Source organism: Sphaerodactylus townsendi, linkage group LG14, assembly GCF_021028975.2.
Source record: "Sphaerodactylus townsendi isolate TG3544 linkage group LG14, MPM_Stown_v2.3, whole genome shotgun sequence".
NCBI classification, from domain to species: Eukaryota; Metazoa; Chordata; class Lepidosauria; order Squamata; family Sphaerodactylidae; genus Sphaerodactylus; species Sphaerodactylus townsendi.
Genome location: NC_059438.1, coordinates 39,279,619 through 39,306,952, shown reverse-complemented (window position 1 = coordinate 39,306,952; position 27,334 = coordinate 39,279,619). Strand labels below are relative to the sequence as shown.

The 27,334-nt window shown below is 46.2% G+C and overlaps 1 protein-coding gene across 1 annotated transcript in view; it reads right to left on the bottom strand.

Annotated features, from left to right (window-relative positions):
- SORCS2 (sortilin related VPS10 domain containing receptor 2) overlaps window positions 1-27,334 on the bottom strand; it is a 214,988-nt gene that overhangs the window by 45,696 nt on the left and 141,958 nt on the right. The window contains 8 exon segments of the mRNA XM_048515360.1: window positions 2,426-2,605; window positions 4,430-4,519; window positions 13,218-13,336; window positions 15,365-15,429; window positions 21,490-21,563; window positions 24,453-24,617; window positions 25,201-25,381; window positions 26,316-26,389. Of these exon segments, the coding sequence (XP_048371317.1) occupies window positions 2,426-2,605; window positions 4,430-4,519; window positions 13,218-13,336; window positions 15,365-15,429; window positions 21,490-21,563; window positions 24,453-24,617; window positions 25,201-25,381; window positions 26,316-26,389 (948 nt within the window).

The following is a 27,334-nucleotide window of genomic DNA, read 5'->3' as shown; positions in this document are numbered from 1 at the left end:
AAAGTTAATAATCAACTTTCATGTGTACATCCAGTATCCATATGTCAATGTCCCTTGCCAAACAGACACTTTAAAACATTCTGAGGCAGGAAATATGATGTTTCCCCGTGGAGATCTGCATTGCTTTTACCCCAAAACGTTTTCTTTGCAGCCTCAAAATGGTTTAAATGAATTCCCTTTTAAGACCCTTTCCACACAGCGAAAATAAAATCAAAGGAAGGAAATAAAAAGTTTCCTCCAAGGAGTTCCACAGTTTTTTTCCTCTCAAAACGTTTTGAAAACATATTATTGTAGCCTTAAGACATTTTATATGGATCCTCTAAAGTAGCAATTGTTTTTTCTGAAACGTTTTCAAAACATTTCCTCCTTGCCTGTGTAGAGAAACACAAGATGTTTTATTGCTCCCATCTGAATTTGAAGCTCCCACTTCCTGAATCTGCCTCTGGGTCCCCTATTCAACACTGACCTACTTTCTATTCTCCTCTTTGGCCATCCGCCATTTTCTGCTGCTTCAGAGATTCTCTGGTTGCCATTTTCTGAAGTTTCTTACAGATGTTTTGTTTTCAATTGCTGGGTACATTTTTTGTATTTAAGCTCTTACTATTGACCGCCATGATCCAGCCTTCTTTCTTCTTTGATTTCCTAGTAAATTAAACTTGGCTGCAAATGAAATGCATTTAGTGATAGAAAATTAGAAGAGTTGCCTTCTGGACAGGATCACTGTCCAGTCTGAAAATGGGTGCAGAAACTCCAGCAATTCCTACCTCAGTCCCTCCCCCGGTCCCAAATCTTCTCGGGACATTTTAAAAACCCCATGGGACGCGGGACAAATTAGTCAAAAGCGGGATTGTCCCGCCAAAAGCGGGACGTCTGGTCACACTAATGTATGGTAGCTTAGAACCATAGTTGCACCAATGAACCTCTATGAAGGCTTCATCAAAATGTTAACCGATAAGCCAAAAATGGACAGCCCCATCACTGGCAGTTAGTTATGGTCTTCTCCCACCACTACATTTGGTCAAGACTGAGGGCCTGATCCATCCAACCAAGACTGCTGACAGGAGGAACCTAAACATCTCCCTCTCTATATCCCCATCACTATTGGTGAGCTAGTACATTGAGTAATGGGGTGAGGTCTAACAGGAAATTAGCCTGCAGCCACACACAGTCAGCCTGATAAACACAGTTGGGAAGATGGTATGCTCATCATGGCAGGCTTCAAACAATTGTTATTCATTGGAGATTTGAAGCTAAAAGCCAGCATTAAAACATTGTAAGGTAGACAAAGACCAAACCATAACTCAGATATGGCAAGCGCCTTGAGCTGTTGGTGCTAGGCCTGCCAGTCCTGTTTGGAATAGGGAATCCTCTGTCCCCAGGCCGTTGCCTGCCACCACTCCAAGCAGTAGTAAGAGAACGAAAAAATGGAGTTGTGTAGCTGTGCATGAGCATTATACCATTACATCATTTCTAGTGAAAACTGAAGTGAAGGAGAATGGCTCTAAAAATTGCCAGAAACTCTGATTTTACCACAGAGTTTCTGGTGATTCCTAGACTATGTCACTTTCAGGTTTTCACCAGAAGAGGCATAATGGTGTACATGACATCAAAACCCCTGATGTTCCCTCCTCCAAACCTTCCAGTTGCCAAGAATAATCCGGTAACATTATTTCGTTCCATTTTTCATAATGCAAATAAAGCTTGGAAAAACAGTTTTGTCAGCTGTAACATTACGCTGAGTAGTTGCTTTTCATGCCCAGAATATAAAACGTAGATGTGGCCAGATGTGCATATTCTTAGGTGTGAGTTCCAAACGCTCAAACTTTCCAAACAAGACAACAGCAGTAGGGATTAAGAACATAACAACTAGCCTGCTGGATCAGACCAGAGTCCATCTAGTCCAGCACTCTGCTACTCGCAGTGGCCCACCAGGTGCCTTTGGGAGCTCACGTGCAGGATGTGAAAGCAATGGCCTTCTGCTTTCTAATAACATGCACAACGACCTTTTAGAACATCTTTAAAATGCTATCAACAAGACCAGAGGATGATGATAAGGCAGCAATTAAGCAACCTTTCTAGGCCGGGATCTTTCTAAAATATACGATGCTATTTGTATTGGTTTATCGTAAACTATTTTTTTTAGTAGACAAGCCTTTATTGGCATTCCAAGTTACAATAAAACAATTGCCCATAAAAGACAGATAAATACATCAAACATTCAGAGTCTTAACAATAGTTTGGTCCAAATGAACTCATCAAAAGTGCCATTCCTATATACTCGTAAGGTATTTTAGGAACCAATTTTTGAGGAGGAAAAACACAATTAACAAACAACTGCCAAATAGGTTACAAGAATGAGCAAGAAACGAGGAGTCAGCAAAAAAAGGAAAAAAGGAAAAAGCCTCATCAGCCCAGGGCATTTTACCTCCAGAATATCTATCAGTACGTTCTCTTCAGGCTGCTTGGTGCTCCTGACATTTTCCAGCATGATGGAGTACGAGACGCCCTGAGCATCCGACTGGTAGAGGTTGTATGTGTCTGACTGATACCATTCCTGAACAGCCACAAACACCTGGCTCTCGTCCGTGCTGATAATTTGCAAATCCTGAAAGGGGAAAAAGGAGGTAGACGTGTACCAGCAGCTACTTGTCTTTTCCACACAGCAGAGAGACAATTCAGTCCCACAAAGCAGTTCCGATAGGAGAGATCCTTTCCTTCAGCCAAAGCGTCTTCCCCTGCGGCAAGGCGGAAACTCCTCCTTAAAAGAAAGTGCCTCTGCCAGCACAGTGGATCGGCAGGATCTAACTTACATGGAACTACCTTATTCTGAATCAGGCCCTTGGTCCCTCGAGATCTGTGTTGTCTTCTCACACTAGCAGCGGCACTTCATGAGTTCAGTTACAAATTTCTCATTACCTGGTTCTTTCAACTGAAGATGCTGGGGATAGAACCTGGAACCAGAGGTGTACCGGGGAGAAATGGTGCCTGATGCTCCTCCTGTGCCCCCCTTACCTTAGCTGGAGGAGGAGGGCAGGGAATTTGAAATATAATGGGTTAATTGAGGATGAGCTGTGACTCAGTGGTAGAGCATCTGGGTGGCTTGCAGAAGGTTCCAGGCAGTGGCTTATCTGCCAGAGGGACATGGGGGGATTTCAATTGACCCCGGGCGCCACTGATTAGATAACGTGGAGGGTGCCCAGTGGGCCATGGCGGGCTCCCAGCCTGGCTGTTCCTTCAGGAGCAGCCGAGCAGTGAACCTGCCACGGGCGCGACAGGCACACTCCACGTTATCTAATCAGTGGCGCCCGGGGTAAATTGAAACCCCTCCATGTCCCTCTGGCAGATACGCCACTTCCTGGAACCTTCTGCAAGCCACCCAGATGCTCTACCACTGAGTCACAGCTCCTCCTCAATTAACCCATTATATTTCAAATTCCCAAACCAATCTCACTGGCATTATTTGACAATTAAAGGATACAGAGGCCACTCTGCTAATATTAAACAGGAAAGAGGCGAAGGTGACACTGAAGAATATGAATAAACTAGGGAAGAACAAGAGTAAAAGGGAATAAACTTTGTTTACATATCTACTCAGTAAAATCCCTATGAAAACCGATGTGGTCTGAATGACCTGCATCCAAGGGCTGTGCGAAACTCCCCATTGCATCGGGGCATTCCCTGTGCCAACAGAGGGGTAATTCGGCATAGAAAAAAAGCCTTTGTGAAATCAGTGAAATGTGGGTTTTTTTAAAGACAACATTTTACTCACTCAGAACCGGCAGCATATTTCAGCTCACAGTTGCAGGCTGCAAAGAATTCTCCGAAGAAGAAATAGCTAAACACCAGCGCAAACACTAAATGCACTGAGGGATTTATATGTAGTAGTGCACTGCCGACCCAGCAGTGCCGTAGTAGAACGTTGGGACGCCAACGGACCTGCGCGCCTCCTTGTTGCCGGGTCGATCGCACTCTACCTTTACTCCTCATCCCCCCCATGAGTCACGGGTCATGAACTGTCTGGCCTTAAGGTCACCGGGCGAGGGACAATGGTCTTGCCCCCAGGTGAGGATTAGGCTCAGACGCTGCACGCTTCCTCTCCTCAAGACGTAGCCAGATGAGATCATGCATCACATGATGATCTCCTCACCTCCCGCCTCCCGAACTCCCCCGGGTCCTCCCTCCTACACTTCAATAGAATAACAATAAAAGGTGCCAGGAACTGGCAGACGGGAGACTCGCTAGGAACACGGACCTCCGGTCTCCCGCTGCTGGCGATCTCCACCAGATGTTATCTCCGCGTCTCGTCTCGTTCTTACGCTGACCGCGTGGGTCGACTACATTTATAGAAAAAAAATCCACTGAAGCATAGAACAAATCTCTTCTGGGTTAGGGAAGAAGGAAATTAATAATGTATTTTGTGGATGATTACCTTGGGTAACGCGTACTTTGGCAGTTTCATCTGTACAAATTCATTCCGACGGTAAGACACATAATATTTTGTTTGATTTGCTGACGAAGTCTGTGGAAAGGGGGGGAAACGACACTGTTTTTACAAGGGGTTATTTCAGCAATTCATATTTGTGCAAGACACTATAGTGTGTATCATTACTGCTGATTAAACACTGAGCAGAGAATTGATATAACAAGCTGTGCCACTTCAACAGAAAGCTGGCACAGCTTGGGGCTACATGTCAAAACCTCCCATCTCAGCTCTGCCGTGAGCAAGCTTTTCCTTGAGAGAGAATCCTGTGAGCGCACCCGGCTGGGAAGCTGCCTTCCCCCTTTTCTGCCCTCCATGTTGGAGCTCTTTAGCCCCCAGAATCAGGGAAGTAGGATGCCGGCTGGCTGAGCCCCATTGGCGCCTCCTTTTCTCCTCTGGAACGGCCCTCTCGTCGTCGTCGTCGTCGTCGCCTTCTTCTTCTTCTTCTTCTACGCAGTGGTATAGGAGGTTAAGAGCTCATGTATCTAATCGGGAGGAATTGGGTTTGATTCTCCGCTCTGCCGCCTGAGCTGTGGAGGCTTATCTGGGGAATTCAGATTAGCCTGTACACTCCCACACACGTCAGCTGGGTGACCTTGGGCTAGTCACAGTTTCTCAGAGCTCTCTCAGCCCCACCTACCTCACAGGGTGTTTGTTGTGAGGGGGGAAGGGCAAGGAGATTGTGAGCCCCTTTGAGTCTCCTATAGGAGAGAAAGGGAGGATATAAATCCAAACTCCTCTTCCTCTTCCTCTTCCTCTTCTTCTTCTTCAACACTGCGCCCCAGCCTGCCTGTGAAATCTGCCTCTGGTCTTGCTCCCTCCTCTTATGTCCTGGGGGGGGCATCAGGGGTGGAGCGAGGGGGAGCTGCGCCCGGGGCATGCCTGCGCCCCAGAATGCCCCCCGCCGGCATGCACCCGGTCTGTTGTGCTCCACGCTGCCCCCTTGGTGCTATGTTACTGGGGGACAAGCCTGGGCACTTGCCCCATTCACCTAATAGCCCCTACACCTGGGCCTGGTTTGATTCCCTGGTCCAATGCCCCCTTTCAACCATTTGCTGGCTGGCTCTCTTGTCTACCTTAGACAAGCAGCCTTCCTTCCCTTTGAGGGTCACAGACCAGGTAAGTATCCTGGCCTGGCCTGGGTGGGGGTGGGGGAGTTGAGCCTGGCCACCTGCATCAGGACAATCCTGAGAATAACAATGGTCATCATTACAGCCCAATTTAGAGGAGGGGTCTGGATCCGCCTCTGGAGCTGGCACAGTGTTACACTGACACCAGAAAGGGGCAGACTTACCCTGTTGGGCAGGCTCCACGGTGCTTAACCCATAAACTGCTGTCCCTGCCCAGGGACAGCATGGATGGGGGCGTTCTGGGAGCGAGTCATGGGGCGGAGCTAACCTTAGCCAGCTTTCGCTGCCCATCCATCCCCCGTGGGTTATCCCCTATGGGGGATTTTCACGGGGGGTTCTTGTTTTTTGGGCTTTCTGTGATGCAGGGAAGCTCTTTGGAGAGGGCAGGGCAGTCTGACAGCCAGTTATGGATGGAGCTGTTAAAAACCTTAAAAGGCAGCTGTTGAAGGAAGACTGAGGTAGTTTCCCCACTCACCATTTGCTGCGTGCTAAGGCTTTCCGCACGGGCTTGAGGGGCTCCTGGCGACGATTCCCCACTACCACCTCACCACGCAGCAAATCCCCGGTTCTAAGCCACTCCTCCTTCCCTCCTCAGCTCCCACTCTGCATTTCTGCTCCCTGGATGGTCGAGGCACCTTTTTGAAAACCCCGCGCCTTCGAGCTGCTGGGGAGTGGGAGAAGCCCGGGATGACTCCCGGTTTGATACTTTCCCATTGCTGCCTGAGTGATCTGAGCCATCCCCGGCCCAACAGTAGGCGACGACGCAGCCTGGGTTTTTATTTTTTTAATTTTAAATGCTTAAAATCCACGTCTGGACATGGAGATGTTGATTCGTCCTTTTTCCAATAAAAAAAATTCCCGCCCCAGCAGAACGCAGCAGCCCATCAGGACAGCCCCTGAGCGGATTGTGGGGAGTCCTGCGTAGCTGCTGCGTGGCCGCTGCATTCAGTGGACCAGGGGGGCGGAGGCTGCAATGGGGACCCGGAAGCTGCACTCAAAAGGTCCCACAGCAAAGAAGAAGAGTTTGGATTCATATCCCCCCTTTCTCTCCTGCAGGAGACTCAAAGGGGCTTACAAACTCCTTGCCCTTCCCCCCTCACAACAAACACCCTGTGAGGTGGGTGGAACTGAGAGAGCTCCGAAGAACTGTGACTAGCCCAAGGTCACCCAGCTGGCGTGTGTGGGAGTGTACAGGCTAATCTGAATTCCCCAGATAAGCCTCCACAGCTCAGGCAGCAGAGCTGGGAATCAAACCCGGGTCCTCCAGATTAGATACACGAGCTCTTAACCTCCTACCGCAGCTTACGACCTCCATTTTGTAAGTGAGGAAACGACCCGAGACACTCAAGTGTTCTCCAAAGCACCTCACAAATGTTTGTATTTAATATAAAACGTTACTCGATCATACTCCGTTTTCCACCAGCAGAACATGAAGCCTCTACCATTAACGGAACAAAACTTTTAGATCTCACCCAATATTACATTCCATGACCTCAGTTTTCAAGGCAACTATGAAATCACAAGGGCTTTTTAAACACTGAGCAACACTCTACTGTTCTCGGCATTCCTTGCGGCCCCCTTGAAGATGCACGCATTGGCAAAACAACAACTTCCATTTCAATTGTGATTTTATTCTTCAAAGTGATGAATACATTCAGAGGGCTCTGCGCCTTTCCTGCCACTTTTCAAAATGTATGTGCAGGTCAAGCTGGCATATGAACATGAACAAAAGAAATATGTTCTGAGCAGGCACCTCAATTTTCATTCCAGTATTGTAGTGGTGACGGCAAGCATCTCATGGCAGTATATTTTGCGGGTTTCCCCCCCTTTGCTTTGAAAAACAGTGTGTGGGTTCAAACCATAGAGGATTATTTTGTAAACATGCACATGGTTCCAACTGGTTGACTTTGAAGCAATTATTGCATTATGGTGTTTTACGATATTCTTTGAAAATGGGCAGCGGGAGGCTGGAAAGCAAAGCCGTGCCCTGGAATACGTGCCAATTTCCAGTCTGATATCTCAGCCACCAAGGGGAAATCAAACAGCACTGCGCTTTCAATCATGTTTCCGTTTCATCCTCCTATAAACCAGCGGTAGGATCAACTTGGTGTTAAATTTCAAATTGAGACAAAGGAAAATTCAAGTTTGTCAGCTTCCCGCATTGAAAGTGTAACAGACAATCCCGATAAGTTACTCCTTCATGCCTACAGGGACGAAGGTATAGAGATTATAAATAATTCTAAAACCTCAAGCAAAGGCCAGCTGTTTACCCTCCTGTAAGGTGAAAAGGCGATTAAGGAAAAGGCGAACTGGATTTGAAGCAGCCCATGTTCCGGACAGAAAACGTTTTTGTTGGCAAAGTTTTTTATTGTATGAGAGAAGATATCTTCTATTTTGATTGTTTGTTTACACATTGGCGTAAGACCGAGCTGATGGGGCTGCATTGGGTTCCTGTCTAGTTTCCCCGCTCTTTGTCGATGATCACATAAAGGGGAGACATCAAAAAAGGGAGAAGAAGCAAGAGATGGTAAAGTCATCACACAGATTCAAATGTGAAAACTGATTTTTTTTAAAAAAACGATGTTGATGAAGACCAGCTGTCTGGACACTGTGCCGTGCATAATGTATCTCAGTGCTATCTAGTTGCGAAATGATTTTAAATTTAATTATGGGATACATTTGATTCGATTTCGAATAACTTTTATGGCATATAAATAGTTTAATATGAACATTGCAAGATAATAACAGCCTTTACAACTTCTGGCGAGTTAAAATAACACCATTTAAAAATGTAGCCACCGCTTCCAACAGCTCATAGTTGTGGCTGTTTAAAAGATATATAACCTTCTGTTTATCTGTAGTGCCTTCACTTCCATGCAGGAAGGGGATTATGTGCTTCTTCCTATCTATCTCATAAAAAGGACAATTCAACAGCATGTGAGATACTGTTTCCACAGAACCCATGCCACACGGGCATTTCCTTTCTTTATGTGGAATTCCAAGGTGGCGTCCAAGGCTAAAGGAAGAAGGCAGGGCATTACACCTAGCTAAGGTGATTGCTCTACGCCACCAGATACATTCTAATCTCGCATCTGCAGGCTTTGGGCAGATCACTGGGCGTTAAGCTCTTCTACCCTACACCTATGGGGTGACTTCACATCTCGATGTTTACTAGACTGACTTTGTTTACAGCAGGGGTGTCCAACTCTGGTGCCCCAGATGTTCATGGACTACGATTCCCACCAGCCCCTGCCAGCATGGCCAATTGGACACCCCTGGTCTACAGCGTGGCCTGCCATTGCATTCCCCAGTCGTCTATAATTTACCCCCCACAAGTTGGGAGCGCATTTTACCGACCTTGGAAGGATGGAAGGCTGAGTCAACCTTGAGTCGTCTACCTGAAATCAACTCCCATTGTGATCAAACTCAGGTCCTGACCAGAGCTTTGACTGTAATACAGCAGTTTACCTCTCTGCTCTTTTTACACCTGACTCTTTTTACACCTGGAGTATGGTGGTAATAATACCAACATCTTTCCTGGGTTGTTATAAGGATTCAATATATGTGAAGAGCTTGGGAGAATTAATTAATTATTTTTATCGTGTCTAGTATCTTGCACTCTGTTTCTGCTAAAGTTTGTAAATGCTGATTTTTAAATTAAAAACAAACCAACCAGATTTCCACCGTGTTTGCTTAGCTTTTTATAGCTCTCCCAGTCACACTCCAGGCCACTGAAGGGCACCAAATGCCCAACTGTCCAATTTTGTTTACACAGCTACCCATGTGAAGTTGGGTCCTTTTTACACAGCTCAAGTAAGAACATAAGAACATAAGAACTAGCCTGCTGGATCAGACCAGAGTCCATCTAGTCCAGCTCTCTGCTACTCGCAGTGGCCCACCAGGTGCCTTTGGAAGCTCACATGCAGGAGGTGAAAGCAATGGCCTTCTGCTGCTGCTTCTCCTGAGCACCTGGTCTGCTAAGGCATTTGCAATCTGAGATCAAAGAGGATCAAGATTGGGAGCCATAAGAACATAAGAACTAGCCTGCTGGATCAGACCAGAGTCCATCTAGTCCAGCTCTCTGCTACTTGCAGTGGTCCACCAGGTGCCTTTGGGAGCTCACGTGCAGGATGTGAAAGCAATGGCCTTCTGCGGCTGCTGCTCCCAAGCACCTGGTCTGTTAAGGCATTTGCAATCTCAGATCAAAGAGGATCAAGATTGGTAGCCAGAGATCGACTTCTCCTCCATAAATCTGTCCAAGCCCCTTTTAAAGCTATCCAGGTTAGTGGCCATCACCACCTCCTGTGGCAGCATATTCCAAACACCAATCATGCGTGAAGAAGTGTTTCCTTTTATTAGTCCTAATTCTTCCCCCCAGCATTTTCAGTGTACGCCCCCTGGTTCTAGTATTGTGAGAAAGAGTCTGTCAACATTTTCTATCCCATGCATAATTTTATAGACTAAGTAAGTAAGATGTCCTGAGGACAGGAAAAAAAGGCATCTTGGGGAGAAAGTCCGCACAGGTTTTTCCCCAAGATGTCCTCAGGATGTTTTATTTTTCCTCAAGATGTCTCAAAGTTGCTAAAATATGAATTTTTCCCCCGCAAGTCATCTTCACGATGTCTCCTGCTTGGCTGAGTAAACAGAACAGGCAGGAGATGTGGTTTTTTCGGCTTTCCATCCCTTTTTCCCCATTGGAGCCCTCGCTTTCATTTTCGTAGCAGCTTGTGTCCACCATTTGCTGCTGTCATTTGCTATATTTATTCCCCACAGAGGTTTCCTCTGCTTGCAGTTCATCCAATTGCTATTTTCTTGCAAAGCGCTCACGAATAAAGTTTGTTTTCCCCGACAAGAAGAAGAAGAAGAAGAAGAAGAAGAAGAAGAAGAAGAAGAAGAAGAAGAAGAAGAAGAAGAAGAAGAAGAAGAAGAAGAAGAGTTGGATTTATATCCCCCCTTTCTCTCTTTTAAAGAGACTCAAAGGGGCTTACGAACTCCTTTCCCTTCCCCCCCTTTCACAACAAACACCCTGTGAGGTGGGTGGGGCTGAGAGAGCTCCGAGGAACTGTGACTAGCCCAAGGTCACCCAGCTGGTGTGTATTGGAGTGCACAGGCTAATCTGAATTCCCCAGATAAGCCTCCACAGCTCAGGCGGCAGAGCTGGGATTCAAATCCAGCTCCTCCAGATTGTAGCTGTGCAGGACAGGTCTATCCATTAATTTCAATCATGAAACAAATGCAGCAAATGGCATATCCCTCCAGCCCTCCAGAGCAGCGCTGGAAGGAAAGGTGAGTGGAGGGGTCGAACCGGAGGGGGCTCTATGCGTGAGGGCGCAGCTTTTCGCGTCCCCTCCACTCACCTCTCCTTTCAGCCCTGCTCTGGAGGGCTGGAGGGATATGTCCACACTGCCCTCCGACCCCTGGAGGTCAGAGGGTAGCATGGGCATGTCCCTCCAGAGCAGCTGCCATACCCCCCTCTGCCATCCCCGTAGCCACCCCCCCCCCCTTTGCCCCATGGAGCAGGTGGCTGCCTGCTCCTTCGGGCAGAGGGGGTTTCCCTCCCAGCGGTGGAAGGAAAGGTGAGTGGAGGGGCCGAACTGGAGGTGGTCCAGCTCGGTAGATCTTCGGGGCTGTGGAAAATGGGTCCAAATGGCTCTTTGGGTGGTAAAGGTTGCTCTTGGATAAGATGTCCGTGGATATTCAAATTCTGGGGAAACTAGTTTGGCACTTTTTGGGCCCTGTCTCGTAAAATTTTGCACTAATTTTGCCCCGGGTCCTGACTAGTACTATGATGTTGATGATGTTGAAATGTTATAATGCTGTTGCTTCTGTTATTCTATGATGTTATGTTATGATTACTGATGCCTTGGTTCATGTGACATTTGGATGATATCACGTTGATGCTTCTGTTGTTATAACTCTCTGTTTAAAACATTATACTTATTGTAGTTGGAATGTTTCATTATAATATGATCAATATTTATTTCATGTGGCTGATAGTATGTTCTTTGATGTTTGTTGCCTATTATTATGATTACTGTATTGTTATTGCAGCTGTTGTTCACCAAACCAAACCAAAATTAATTTTGTTGTTCTTACCCTGTTTCCCCTAAAATAAGACATCCCCTGAAAATAAGACGTAGTAGAGGTTTTGCTGAAGTGCTAAATATAAAGCATCGCTCGGAAGTAAGATGTAGCAAAGTTTTTGTTTGGAAGCATGCCCGCCGAAAAGAACACCAGAGCATGCAGCTGTGGAGCGGAAAAATAAGACATCCCCTGAAAATAAGACATAGCGTATCTTTGGGAGCAAAAATTAATTTAAGACATTGTCTTATTTTCGGGGAAACACGGTATTAGTGTAATAAGAAAAGGCAATGCTGCTAGCGAAGGCTGAATCCTGCTGTTCTATCACATGCTCCCTGTACTGTAGAATGATGGAAATGCTGTACCTTACTAAAATGGTCTTTTAGGAGCAGGAATAGTTTTTTATCTGCCAGCGACTGATCACAACACTATTAATTCCAGGTAGAAACCGGAGGTTAATAGAGCGATGGTTACACAGATTTAGGTCATGGAAAGGCATCTCGAAACATACGCCACGTGCTGCTTTGAGCTGCTGCTTTCCATTCGTCATCTGTCACTGGAAGAAAGCTTACAAAATCAGAGCTGACTAAATGGTAGCCAGGTGAAAACCACACAGGCCGTTCAGTCCAATCTAAGCATCGACACAAGTGATTTCTCAGTCAAAGGGTCAGCTGCTATCCAAAATGAGCTTAACAGAACCCGTTGTGGATAGCTGAACAGTTTCACTGTTCAGGGGCTTGGTAATATAAAGAAACCCCTTATAATATTGGATGAATTTCAAGCTGTTTCCAGTGCCATAGGCCTCATGGATTTCCGGTTCATAGGCCTCCATTTTTTCATTTGTCTGCTAATAGCAACCCAATACAACAACCTTTATTAGGCATATTAAAATAGGCTCCAGAGCGTTACAGACATTTCTAAAGTACAAATCAAAAGTACATTCAAAACACAGACAGAGAAACTGTATCTAGCATTGGACGTTACTTAGAAAATTCTGTCACTTGTAAAAGAAATCTTGCTGCTTTTTCCAAGAGCGTGGCCTCTGTGTTATTTAACAAAAGCTCCACAACAGAGTTGTCAGAGGCCGTTTGCCCAATTTTAAAATGACGTCCGTTTCGTTTGGTCCAGGACCTTTTTAGCGCGAGGGTCGTGTTCCCTGGGCTTCCCCACTGTCCCACGCTCTGTGCGGGGTCATCAAAAGGCGCCATTTTGAGCAGCGCCAGAATGACCCACGCTGAGGGGGCGCAAGAGCAGCAGAGTCGGGGCGGCTGCATTGTCGCCGCCCCTGTAGTGGGGAGTGCAGTTGGACCCCGTGCTACTCGGCGAGAGTAGTGTGCAGCAAACAGTGAGTGGGGAAAGGGCCATAGTCTCTTTCAGATTTGTCTAAGACCCGCCCAGAAGAGAAATTCCTAACACCCACATATCTCGGACAGTCGAGTATAATGTGAGCAAGAGTTTCCACTTGGTTTTTACAGTGTGGACAGACTCGAAAAAAGAAACCAAGTGGAGACTAATAGCAACATTACCTGAAGGAATATGTAGTCATCCTGAACTGTCAAGGAGTTGTGGTCGATACGGCCGAGGAATGGGACTCCCAGCTGTCCATGAGAACAGTTGTGAAAAGGACAGACCACGTAGTGAAAACCTGAAGAGAACACAAACCATTTTGTAAACAGACTGCAAATAAATGCCGGACACGCTGCTTCATCTTTGCCGCCGCTCTTTTCGTACAGCAGCTTATTAAACTGAGTCATAATGATGATATACATGACAGAAAAGCGTTTATCTGGCATTGTGTATATCATATTGTTCCCATTGTCTTGGAGGGCTTCCCTTCCAACAGCATTTAGCCCAGTTGGCTGAGGCAGGAGAAAGTTCCCAGACAAGTTTGCTGACTAGTTTGCCTCACGTTCTGACAAGGCAGAAAAACGTTTTGAGTCCAGTGGCACCTTTAAGAGCAGCAAAGTTTTATTCTTTGCTAGGAGCAGCAGTGGCGTGGGAGGTTAAGAGCTCGTGTATCTAGTCTGGAGGAACTGGGTTTGATTTCCAGCTCTGCCGCCTGAGCTGTGGAGGCTTATCTGGGGAATTCAGATTAGCCTGTGCACTCCCACGCCAGCTGGGTGACCTTGGGCTAGTCACAGCTTCTTGGAGCTCTCTCAGCCCCACCCACCTCACAGGGTGTTTGTTGTGAGGGGGGAAGGGCAAGGAGATTGTAAGCCCCCTTGAGTCTCTTACAGGAGAGAAAGGGGGGATATAAATCCAAACTCTTCTTCTTCTTCTTGGTATAAATTGTCAGGTGCATACACACTTCTTCATATACCAGTGTGGTGTAGTGGTTAAGAGCGGTGGACTCTAATCTCACACACCCCTGGCCCCCTTGGAGCTACGCCTCTATCCCTAGCGTTACCAGCTCTGAGTTGCAAAATACCTGGAGATTTTGGAGCCTGAGGACGGGAGGGACTTCAATGGGGTATAACGCTTAGAATCCACCTTTTAAAGTGGCCATTTTCTTCTGGCAAATTGATCTCTGTTGCCTAGAGATCAGTTTTAATCCCAGGAGATTTCCAGCTACCATCTGGAGGTTGACAACACTATTTATCTTTAACTGAGAACCAGCTGTTTTCAAAGCATGCATGAAAAATTCCAGCAGTCAGGAGCTTGAGGCATTGGACAGCCTTAGGTGGAAAAGAAGTCTGTGACGGGAAATCTTATCTTAATCCAAAAGGCATTATGTGGCATCTTTGTAGGGTAACTTCTGTTTTATAAAAACTTTGGTTGTTTTAATTTATAGTTCCTTGTTGTTGTAATTGCTGCATAAGTTTTAACGGGTTTAGTGTTTTATGCTGTTGATTTGCTGTTTGGTAGAACAGCCGTATTGTGAGCCGCCTCGAGCCCTTCGGGGATGAGGCGGCCTATAAGTTCAATAAATAAATAAGTGAGCACTTCATGAGAAGAAGAAGAGTTTATATCCTCCCCCAGGAGACTGGGTTTATATCCTCCCCCCTTTCTCTCCTGTAGGAGACTCAAAGGGGCTTACAAACTCCTTTCCCTCCCCCCCCAACAAACACGCTGTGAGGTAGGTGGGGCTGAGAGAGCTCCGCAGAGCTGTGACTAGCCCAAGGTCACCCAGCTGGCGTGTGTGTGAATTCCCCAGATAAGCCTCCGCAGCTCAAGCGGCAGAGCGGGGAATCAAACCCGGTTCCTCCAGATTAGAGTACACCTAATTAGAGCTCTTAGCCACTACGCCACTGCTGCTCCTAAGGCAAACACGGAAACTCTATTCCTGGCTACACCAACCTGTCCACTTGCAATATGTGCATTTCATGTCTGCCGGTTTAGCATTGAACTTTTTTTGTGTGAAAAACCGAAAGAACGAATGGAAAAGCTTCAGAAGGAGAGGAATGTTTGTGGACTATTTGTTTTGCGGCTTAAGATACTGGCTTTTCAATCAGTAACCTTTTAAAAATGGAAACAACCATTATAACAAAGTTTAATGCAAAAAGCAAAGCACTAACAGATCAAGTTGACAACAGAGATATATAGCGCTTGTACCCAGCTTTGCTAAATGCGTATCAATAAAACCAACGCGGGAAAAACAAGCTTCCTAACTCAATGTTAATCTAACCGATTTTTAATAATATCAGGAAATGTTTTTCAACACTCCAGTTACTACCTCCATCAGCATCCTGGATTTCCATGTGAATTAAGTTAGGGTCTTTGTCAACTCCATCAACAGACCTGGGAACATACGAAAATGCAAGTTATCAGAGAACTGACATAAGCATTGCACCAGTGGAAGGATTTTCAATTTAACTGTTACTAACATCATGTAATCCAAAAACAAACAAACCAGTATCCCTGCCTTAATCTTAATTTTTAGAAGAATCTTTACATATGGCTAGCCTCAGTGGTGGGATTCAGCCTATTCGCACCAAATCGGTAAAACCAGTAGCTAATATTTTTTGTCTGGTTTGGAGAACTGGTTGTAATCCCACCACTCAGTCCTTTTCGGAACCAGTTGTTAAATTATTTGAATCCCACCACTGGCTAGCCTCCCAAAAATGACAAAAAGAGAAGAAGAGTTTGAAGAAGAGTTTGAAGAAGAAGAAGAAGAAGAAGAAGAAGAAGAGGAGGAGGAGGAGGAGGAGGAGGAGGAGGGGGAGGGGGAGGAGGAGGAGGAGTTTGGATTTATATCCCCCTTTTCTCTCCTGCAGGAGACTTACAATCTCCTTGCCCTTCCCCCCTCACAACAAACACCGTGTGAGGTGGGTGGGGCTGAGAGAGCTCTGAGAAGCTGTGACTAGCCCAAGGTCACCCAGCTGGCGTGTGTGGGAGTGCACAGGCTAATCTGAATTCCCCAGATAAGCCTCCACAGCTCAGGCGGCAGAGCTGGGAATCAAACCCGGTTCCTCCAGATTAGATACACGAGCTCTTAACCTCCTACGCCACTGCTGCTCCTGGGTTTATATCCCACCTTTATCTCCTGTAAGGAGTCTCAAAGCAGCTTACAAACTCCTTTTCCCTCTTCTCCCCACAACAGGCACTTTGTGAGGTAGGTGGGGCAGAGAGCGCTCTCAAGAACTGTCCCTAGCTCAAGGTCACCCAGCAGGCTTCATGTGTAAGAGCACGGAAACAAATCCAGTTCACCTGATAAGAGTCCGTCACTCATGTGGAAGAGTGGGGAATCAAACCTGGTTCTCCAGATCAGAGTCCATGCTCTTAACCACTACACCATGCTGGCTCTCAAATAGATTTGAAAAGCCATAAAGATTTGAAAAAGCCAATGAGAGACAGAACATATTTTCATCCCAATCTCAGCTGCTTTCTCAGCTATCTCATATGCTTTCTACATCCTTATCTATGGTGATCCGAGACATTCCCATGGGAATATCCTCTTTTACCTTTGTAGGGGTGGCCAACCTATGGTGCTCCAGGTGTTCATGGACGACAATTCCCAGGTGTTCATGGACAGCCAACTGGTCATGCAGGCAGGGGCTGATGGGAATTGTAGTCCATGGACATCTGGAGCACCACAGGTTGGCCACCCCTGCCTAGGGCTTCACTCACACCTCATTGGATATTGTACTGCCATTTCATTACAGCAGTCATTTGCTAATAGGATTTTTCTGGTGTGGACAAGAGGACACCCTACAGCACAACACTACTGTAATGCCCAACAGTATGTGGATGCAGCTGAGGTTAGGTTCACATAAAGTGACCAATTCCCCACCTCCAGTCACCAAGTGATTTTAATGGATGAGTAGGGGAGCATAAGCAGTGGTGGGATCCAAAAATTTTAGTAACAGGTTCCCATGGTGGTGGGATTCAAACTGTGGCGTAGCGCCAATGGGGATGGGCAGGGCACGACGGGGGCATGGCCAGGCATTCCAGGGGCGGGGCATTCCTGGGCGGGGCTGTGGCAAGGACGCAGCTGCTGCACCGGTCCTTGGGCGGGAAACGAATGCACGCAGGCGCAGGCTGCCACACACGCCGGTGCACCTCCTGCTAGACTGCTTCAAGTTCTGCGCGCTACTGCTGAGAGGAGGGGCATAACTAAGGCAAAAATCACGTGGCAAAATCGCCAATTAGTAACCCCCTCTCGGCACACACAAATAATTAGTAACCTACTCTCGGGAACCTGTGAGAACCTGCTGGATCCCACCTCTGAGCATAAGGAGGTCTTAACACCATGACCTGAAGAACCTGCTCAAATGCTGCTTTCTCCCTTCTTTTTAATTTTGTAACATCCAACCTGATGAAGAGTTCTGGGAACTCAAAAGCTGGCACACTGTTATACATCACTGACTTGGTCCTAATAAAGGTATTCCAGGGATGGGGGCTTCTGGATTTAGGGAGGCAATAAAAACATAATGCTTTATTTATTTCATACACATGTATCCCCCTTGCCAGCTAATCATAAGAAATACAACAAAACCAATATCACCCTCTTCAGGGGAAAGCCTTGCCAAATTAATATTTCTGCACTGAAATATTTCAACCAAACAGTCAGCGGCTCTAGCAACAAACAAAGGCAACAGAACCACAGTTGCTTTGAAAATAAAAATGAGGGAAAATAAGAAACGGGACATAATAGAGAAACAGTGCTTCGTATTTAATTAGTAACAATTAAGCAAGAACTAATTGAATTTTATTTCGGTCTCTGCAGCTATAGAGAGCAAGTGGTAAATTTTTAACTGTGCTTATATTTGCCGCAGAAGAAATTGGAATGAAAGGAAAATGACGTTAGAAAAAATGGTACCTGCTGGTATTGCAATATGTGAGTTTTTGAGTCACACAGCATTCTTGTTAGGCAGAATGGAAAAGAGGAGGGACTATGCTGTATTTTTCAAGAAGGATAATCTAGTTCCGTGAAGAAATGTTTCCTTTTATTAGTCCTAATTCTTCCCCCCAGCATTTTCAATGTATGCCCCTGGTTCTAGTATTCACTCCTAACAGCTGGGATCCAACCCTGTTTGTCTTACTAAATGGTAGTAAGTTCTGTCAGAAAAGTTTTGTTTGATGAATAATGGAATTAAAGCACGAACAACAGCAAAGACCTCTACTCAGCAGTCTGAAGCTTATGAAGAAAGACGCTGATGGCCACAAACACGATCCTGACAGAACTGCTGACACAGAAGTAGGATTCGGTCATGAGAAATACTGTTAACTTGCACTATAAATATAAAGGATATTTTGAAATATTGGGTAAGGGAACTAGATCATTTATTTGGTGTTGTTCAATAAAAAACAGTCGGAAGCCTTTTGTTTATTTTTAGACTATAAGCAATTAATATGGATTGGATATTGTAAGGAAATGTAATTGTTGTAAGGAAATGTAATGTTACTTATTAAACTGGAAAAATGTTTCTGGAAAAAAGAAACAAATAGAAATACTTTTAACTTGTCTAGCAACATTTTTTATATACTTCACCTCAGACTGCACCCAATTATATGCTATGAAGGCATACATCCACCACAGTCCTATCAACTAGACATGATCTAGGAGTTTCATGCTCAGAGCACAGGATAGCAGAGCCCAAGAAATGGGTTTAAGCTTTCCCCCACATTCCTTTTTCTTGATGTGAAGGGGAGGGGGAATTGTACGTGCTCATGGGCTACAAAGTACATTTCCTCAACAAGATCAAGAGCACAAGGCATCTGGCACAATATGACTGCCATTTTAGCAAAAGTAGAATACTAGGGGTACTTGAGAACTTGTGGTCTGCCTCGCAGTGAGCTTACATTCCCCCTGAGTTAGATTCTCAGTTTCACATTCATTTTGGCCTCTTCCAAACTCACAGCGCCTCAGCTCAGAGAAGGCCTATAATTTTCAAAACCTGGGAAAGCGTGACTTTTCCTCTCCCTTCGTTTTTCCTGTGAAGGGAATCAGGAGGCGTTTCTCTTCCTATGGGATTTCTCTTTCCTCCTCACCTTCTCCCGCCCACCCAACAGCTCTTTCAGCCATACTGTTCTTTTTATTTTCAAACTGCTGGTTTACCAGTTATTCAATAGATAAGTGAATCTGACACGGTCTATTGAATTATCTGTAGACCAAAGATGATACCTCACCTCAAAAAAGAGAGGTTGCACCGAAAGGAAAGGAAGCAGCAGTTAGAAGGGCAAAACAACAGATCGGATCAGCACAGCTGGGGATATTTTTCAGTAAGAGACTTCCCTTTTAAATGGAAAACCACAGGAAATACCACTGTGAAGAACCTGGTCATGCAGCAGGCAATAAGGGCACAAAAGCCCAAAGGCTCAGAGAAAAGTGACTCACCCAAAACAGCCAAGCAGTTACTAAATGTCTCCTTAAAATTAGTCCCATTTTACAGATCAGAGCATTGCGACTGAGAGGAGGTGACTTACTGATGGCAGAGGAGGAGCAAGGGGGAACTGCGCCCGGGGCATGCCTGCGCATCCGCCTGCCCCCGCCATGCCCACTACCCAGTGTGCGCCCAGTGTGTCGCTCACACCCCTGTCCCCTTGGCGCTACGCCACTGACTGATGGTCAATGACCTGTCCACAGCAGAAAAATCCCAGTGCAACAAAACAGTCATAGCTGGAATGCTCCATTCCTACAATTTCCCCCAACATTTCCTTACTTGGCTACCACCAGAAACACCACCAGAAGGAGCCTTTACTGAAGCTCAGCTGGTAGATAGAGTTTCTAGCCTTTATTTTCACAGGCAAAGTTGTTTTCTGACGAATGCAACATGGACTCTGGCAGCTCAGCAACATAATCGAAAAGAACCAAAACAGTAACAAAGAATATTCTCAGAATATCTCGGAGGTTCATTTACCAGACAGACCATCAATATTTTATCTGACAGTTGTATCTATTTCCCTTTGCTGCTGACTCATTATTTGCCATTTGGAACGGTTGTGTTAAGGAGTCGAGGTGTGGCTGTTGCCTCCTCTGTCTGCCCACTCACCAAAATCAAGCCTGACTCACATTGTCCAGGATCCAATATATGTGACATACACATTCCAAAAGGAAAAAAGAAATAAAAACTTTTTTTAAAATTAAAAGAAACAAATCGTCCATCACTGGGTGGGACATACCTTTGGCCCCTTTGCATGGAAAAAGACTGGCTGGTTATTATTAATTTTTTTTGGGGGGGTGAGTTGTCAGCCATATCGAGACCGCATCACCCCATATGTCTCTGTACGGCCTCTCCGTTCGGCTGAGGCCAATCTACTGGTGGTCCCTGGCCCCTCAATGATGCGGCTGGCCTCCACGCGGGCCAGGGCCTTTACGGCTCTGGCCCCGGCCTGGTGGAACGCTCTCCCTCCGGCTGTCCGGGCCCTGCGGGACCTTGGTGAGTTCCACAGGGCCTGTAAGACGGAGCCTTTGGAGGTACTGGCCGTTGATGTGGTCCCCCCCCCCCCCATTTGGCTCCTTGTTTGATCCTCGTTTGACCCTGACATCTGGGTCACTGGTCATCTACTGAGGCCCCCATGTCTCCTTCTGGGGGGGAGGGAATTTTGAAATTAGGATGTTGGACCCACTCTTATTTCATTTTCCTGATAATTATTAATTACTGCTGCTTTTAATGTTTTAACTATTCTGTACTGTTGCTTTTGTTTGTTGTGCACCGCCCAGAGCCCTTCGGGGATGGGGAAGTATAAAAGCCTCAGAAATAAATAAATAAATATCCCAACTGCCTGATACCCACACTTGTCCTTTCAAAAGGCAGTCCTGTCTTCCAAAGATTTCAAATCAACAAGAATTCCCAGAGCCTTTGACCATTTCCAGTAGCCATCTGAGTGTCCTGTGCTAGCTACATTTGATTCATCACTTCCCTCAGAGGTGGGATCCAGCAGGTTCTCACAGGTTCCCGAGAGTAGGTTACTCATTATTTGTGTGTGCTGAGAGAGGGTTACTAATTGGTGATTGTGCCACGTGATTTTTGCCTTAGTTACGCCCCTCCTCTCAGCAGTAGCGAGCAGAACTTGAAGCAGTCTAGCAGGAGGTGCACCGGCGTGCGTGGCAGCCTGCGCCTGCATGCATTCATTTCCCGCCCAAGGACCAGCGCAGCGGCTGACTCATCATACCACAGCCCGTAAGAATGCCCGCCTCGGGAATGCCCGATATGCGTTGTGCCCAGCCCAACCCATTGGCGTTCACATACGAAGTTTAAATCCCACCACCATGGGAACCTGTTACTAAAATTTTTGGATCCCACCATTGACTTCCCTAGTATGTCAGACCATCCTCCAAGACTGAGAAGCATTCTTTTTTCTCAGCTAACCTTATTTTTCACACTTTTGTAGCAAGGAACACTATAGGTCTCTTACCAAAAGATATGATCTTTCGATACGTGATCCTGAAGAAGAGTCCATTTGGTTCCCAGGTCAATTGATACGTAGAGCTGAAACCAAAAATACCAGAAATTAGTTCATAAAGTTCTTTTTTTAATCCTTCTTGCAAACAGTGCATGAAAGGAGTTTTGGTGCCTGAGGAGAGGCGATGGAACAGGAAGTGAAGCTCCCCCTCATCAAATTCTTAACACTATTATTAGTGTTTAATATAGATACAATTAAATATGTACAAAATATGACTGAGAGAAAAGAGCATTGGGTTCATGATAACTGACTATTCATACATTCATGGAGACCCAACAAAGTGTGGCGGCTAGAGTGTCTGACTAGAATCTGGGACACCCGGGTTCAAACTCCCACTTTGCCATGGAAGTTTGCTGGTTGACCTTGTGTCACCGATTCAGCTTAGCCTACCTCACAGGGGGTTTCCAAAGATGAAAAAGAAGAAGAGGAAACTGGGTTCCCGTTGGGGAGAAATGTGGGGGATAAATGAAGTATATCAACCACATGATGAACGTACCAACAAATCATCAAAGGTTTAACATCGATATCAGATCAGCTGACAAACACAATTTTCAGGGGCGTCTCTTCACACTACCAGCTGTGAGACATCAAGCGACGTGCCTGCATTTCTGATTCAACATGTACTGCATGACCACATGTGACACTTTCCTATAGCTAAACTATTATTATTGTTTATTATTTAATTCAATTTATATAATAAGCCACTCCCCTGAAGAGGAATCCAGAGGCCGAGTTCACAACAAAATATATATAACACCTAAGCGGGGTGATGTACGTGTTGCTGTGGCTCATTGTGGTGAAATGGGAAAGGAACAGTAGCAGCAAATCAATTGCAGAGGCCAGCAGTACGTGCTCATGGAAACGCGCAAGCTGATACTGTGCGATGTCATTGATGTGTGTGACTGCATCCTCCCTCACTTCTCTTCCCTTGCATGCAACCCCTCCCCCTACCTCCCTCCCCTTTCCCTTTGCTAGAGTGGGTGGGTCATATCCAGATGCTGTGCCCCTCCCTCCTTTCCCTTGCATGCCACCCCTCACTCTCTGTCCCCTCCCTCACTTCTCTTCCTTTGCATGCCTCCCCCTCCATCTCTTCCCTCTCCCACTCTCTCTTCCCTTGCATGCCACCCCTCCCCCTACCTCCCATCTCCCTCTGCTAGGGTGGGTGGGTCATATCCAGATGCTGGGCCCGCTCCCTCCCCTCCCTTGCATGCCACCCCTCACTCTCTGTCCCCTCCCTCACTTCTCTTCCCTTGCATGCCTCCCCCTCCATCCCTTCCCTCTCCCTCCGCTGAATGTGTATGAGAGCGGAGGTGTGTTGTGTGTAGTAGTAGTGGGTGAGGCACAAGAGAGTGAAAAGGTACCCTGCGTGTGAGGGGGGGGGAACCCCACCTGGCGTCCTCGCATGGCTTAGCGGTGTGAATGTGTTTCATGTCCACCACGAGTTATACTGCTTCCACTGCTCCTGTCTGGCCCATCTGAAGCCGAACATTCTAAGGGCCTGCGAACATTCCTAAGAGGTGACGCATTTACACACAGGCAGCTTCATGGCCTGAATGCGCCAGGAAAAAAGATGTTTTACCTGGCTCAGGTGTTATGGCCTAATTATGATGGGAGATGCGGTAAGGATTTAGTCGAGGGGGAATGAGTAAGTGTCTGAAATTTTCAGAGCGTTTGGGCCAGCAGGTGCGGGGTTATTCTCAAAGCAACAAACACATGGTTCCATTTTTATATATATAGATTAAAATATTAAAATCAATTAAAACAGTCAACCCCCACAAAAATTTAAAGAACCATAATTTATAGATGACGTCAGAAGGTTCCTCCCCTCCCCCTTTCTTGCGCCCATGGGAGGCCAGAAGTTGTTATATAGCGAATTTCCGATATTACCCCGGCTGGCAAAATGCCTGGTGGAACAGGTCCGTTTTGCAGGCCCTTCAGAAACTTTGTATGTCCTGCAGGACCCTGATCTCACCTGGAAGCCTGTTCCACCAGGTAGGGGCCAGGGCTGTAAAAGCCTTGTAGAGGCCAGCCGGATCACTTGGGGCCAGGGATCATCAGTAGGTCTGCCGCCGATGAGCAGAGGGGCCTAACAGGGCAATACAGGGAGAGATATGCTGGTCCAAGGCCGCGAATGGCTTTAAAGGTCAGAACCAAAACTTTAAACATGACCCGGTACTCAATCGGCAGCATATGTAGATGTGGCATGAATCCTATCCATATCTATTGAGAACTGTGTCCCACTGTGAAAATGGGGTGGACTTCAACTAAGCATGAAGAGGACTACAGCCCTTCAGTGTAATGTAAGGTGACCAGACGTCCCGCTTTTGGCAGGACAGTCCCGCCTTAAACCAATCTGTCCCGCGTCCCGCGGGGTTTTTTAATTGTCCTGATTTTGCCTTCTGGGGCACTCCCCTTTTCCCCGCCCTGTCACAGGGCGGGAAACAGGGGAGCACCCCAGAAGGCAGTCGCCGGTAACCTCCTGCGCATGCCTTGGCCACGGGGCCTTGCTGCCTTTGGGGTTGCTCCCCGGTTTCCCAGCTCTGTCACAGGGAGGCGAGAACCAGGGAGCGCCTTAAAAGGCGAATCAGCTCAGCACATATTATTAGGAGGCTTCCATGTTGCAACTTCTGGTGAGGCAGCACCCTGTCACAGGGGTAGGAAACCCGGGGAGGCGCCCAAAGACAGTGCGCTCCATAAAACCCCCATCCTGGTTTTAAAAAGTGACAATCTGGTCACCTTAGTGTAATCCTAAACAGATTGCAGTCCACTGAAGTCAATGGGCTTAGATGAGATAATTCTGTTTAGAGATGCACTAACAGTGATTTAACCATATTCTAAGCTTGTTAGAAGATAATTCAATAATCACATTTGGAGAGGATGTTCATAAAACGGCATGACGCTTCTGAACTTTTTACCTGCTCCTCCTTAGTGAAGGCGAGCACTTTGTCTTCCTGCTTGGGATGAAAGATCAGTGTTTCCACAAAGAAACTAATGGGCTCCTTTTGAAAAGTAGCTCCTTCATCTGTGCTAATGAAAAGATTCTGGTCCCGGTCATTTTGGGAGGAACTGACAAGAATGATCTGCAAATGAAAAAAAAGTAACAGATCAACAAAGCTTATCTACTGTATAGAGATATATTCTCTCTTTTATTGTTAAAAGGCACACGATAAACATTCACTCAATCATTACCTTTATTAGCATAAAAGAAAAGAAAATTTGGGTGAACAGAGATCAACATCTGGAGCACCATAAGTTGGCCAACACTATTATTATTATTATTATTATTATTATTATTATTATTATTATTATTATGTTGTATCCTATTTCCCTTTGCTGCTGACTCATTATTTGCCATTTGGAACGGTTGTGTTAAGGAGTCGAGGTGTGGCTGTTGCCTCCTCTGTCTGCCCACTCACCAAAATCAAGCCTGACTCACATTGTCCAGGATCCAATATATGTGACATACACATTCCAAAAGGAAAAAAGAAATAAAAACTTTTTTAAAAATTAAAAGAAACAAATCGTCCATCACTGGGTGGGACATACCTTTGGCCCCTTTGCATGGAAAAAGACTGGCTGGTCATTATTAATTTTTTTTTTTGGGAGGTGAGTTTGTGCAAACCATCATCGAGACGCATCACCCCATATGTCTCTGTATGCGACCTCTCCAGTTTCGGCTGGAGAGCGGATGTTCACAGTGGTCCCTAAGCCCCTCAGTAGTCGCGGCCTGGCCTCCCACGGCGGGCCGTTAGGGCGCTTTTCTGACTCTGGCCCGACCTGGTGGAGCAGCTCTCCCTCCGACATCACGGGGCCCTCGCGAGGACAACAGGTGAGTACCTGGGGCCTGTAAGACGGAGCCTTTGGAGGTACTGGCCGTTGATGTGGTCCCCCCCCCCCCCGTTTGGCTCCTTGTTTGATCCTCGTTTGACCCTGACATCTGGGTCACTGGTCATCTACTGAGGCCCCCATGCCTCCTTCTGGGGGGGAGGGAATTTTGAAATTAGGATGTTGGACTACTCTTGTACAGGTTTCCTGATAATTATTAATTACTGCTGCGGCACAATGTTTTAACTATTCTGTACTGTTGCTTTTGTTTGTTGTTGCACCGCCCAGAGCCGCCGAGGGGATGGGAAGCCGCCAAAGAAACCTCAGAAATAAATAAATAAATATCCCAACTGCCTGATACCCACACTTGTCCTTTCAAAAGGCAGTCCTGTCTTCCAAAGATTTCAAATCAACAAGAATTCCCAGAGCCTTTGACCATTTCCAGTAGCCATCTGAGTGTCCTGTGCTAGCTACATTTGATTCATCACTTCCCTCAGAGGTGGGATCCAGCAGGTTCTCACAGGTTCCGGGCGGGTGCCTCATTATTTATGTGTGCAGAGGGTTACTAATTGGTGATTGTTGCCAAATGATTTTTTGCCTTGGATTTAAGCCCCTCCTCTCCAGCAGTAGCGAGCAGGGACAAAACGATCCTGCTGGGAGGTGCACCCGGTATTAACGTGGCAGCCCTGCGCCTAAGTGCATTCCGTTTCCAGCAGGACCAGCCTTGTGACTCGTCACTGCCACGGCCCGCCCGTCATTGCCCGCCCAGCCCATTGAATTTGCATACAGTTTAAAATCCCCACCACCATGGGAACCTGTTACTAAAATTTTTGGATCCCACCATTGACTTCCCTAGTATGTCAGACCATCCTCCAAGACTGAGAAGCATTCTTTTTTCTCAGCTAACCTTATTTTTCACACTTTTGTAGCAAGGAACACTATAGGTCTCTTACCAAAAGATATGATCTTTCGATACGTGATCCTGAAGAAGAGTCCATTTGGTTCCCAGGTCAATTGATACGTAGAGCTGAAACCAAAAATACCAGAAATTAGTTCATAAAGTTCTTTTTTTAATCCTTCTTGCAAACAGTGCATGAAAGGAGTTTTGGTGCCTGAGGAGAACGTGGAACAGGAAGTGAAGCTCCCCCTCATCAAATTCTTAACACTATTATTAGTGTTTAATATAGATACAATTAAATATGTACAAAATATGACTGAGAGAAAAGAGCATTGGGTTCATGATAACTGACTATTCATACATTCATGGAGACCCAACAAAGTGTGGCGGCTAGAGTGTCTGACTAGAATCTGGGACACCCGGGTTCAAACTCCCCTTTATATTAGGTTTGCTGGTTGACCTTGTGTCACCGATTCAGCTTAGCCTACCTCACAGGGGGTTTCCAAAGATGAAAAAGAAGAAGAGGAAACTGGGTTCCCGTTGGGGAGAAATGTGGGGGATAAATGAAGTATATCAATATACATGATGAGCAATATAACAACCGTCATCAAAGGTTTAACTTGTCGATAATATCAGATCAGCTGACAAACACAATTTTCAGGGGCGTCTCTTCACACTACCAGCTGTGAGACATCAAGCGACGTGCCTGCATTTCTGATTCAACATGTACTGCATGACCACATGTGACACTTTTCTATAGCTAAACTATTATTATTGTTTATTATTTAATTCAATTTATATATAATGCCCACTCCCACAAAGAAGTCAAATGGAGTTCACAACAACAAAATATATAACACTAAGCGGGGCCCGACCACGCGTGTTATATGTCTACGTTGTGGTGAAATGGGAAAGGAACGGTAGCAGCAAAATCAATTGCAGAGGCCAGCAGTGCGTGCTCATGGAAGCAGCATGGCATTAGCTGTCGCGATGTCGGTGAGTGTGTGTGACGGCATCCTCCCTCACTTCCCTTCCCTTGCATGCAACCCCTCCCCTACGCCACTGCACTTTCCC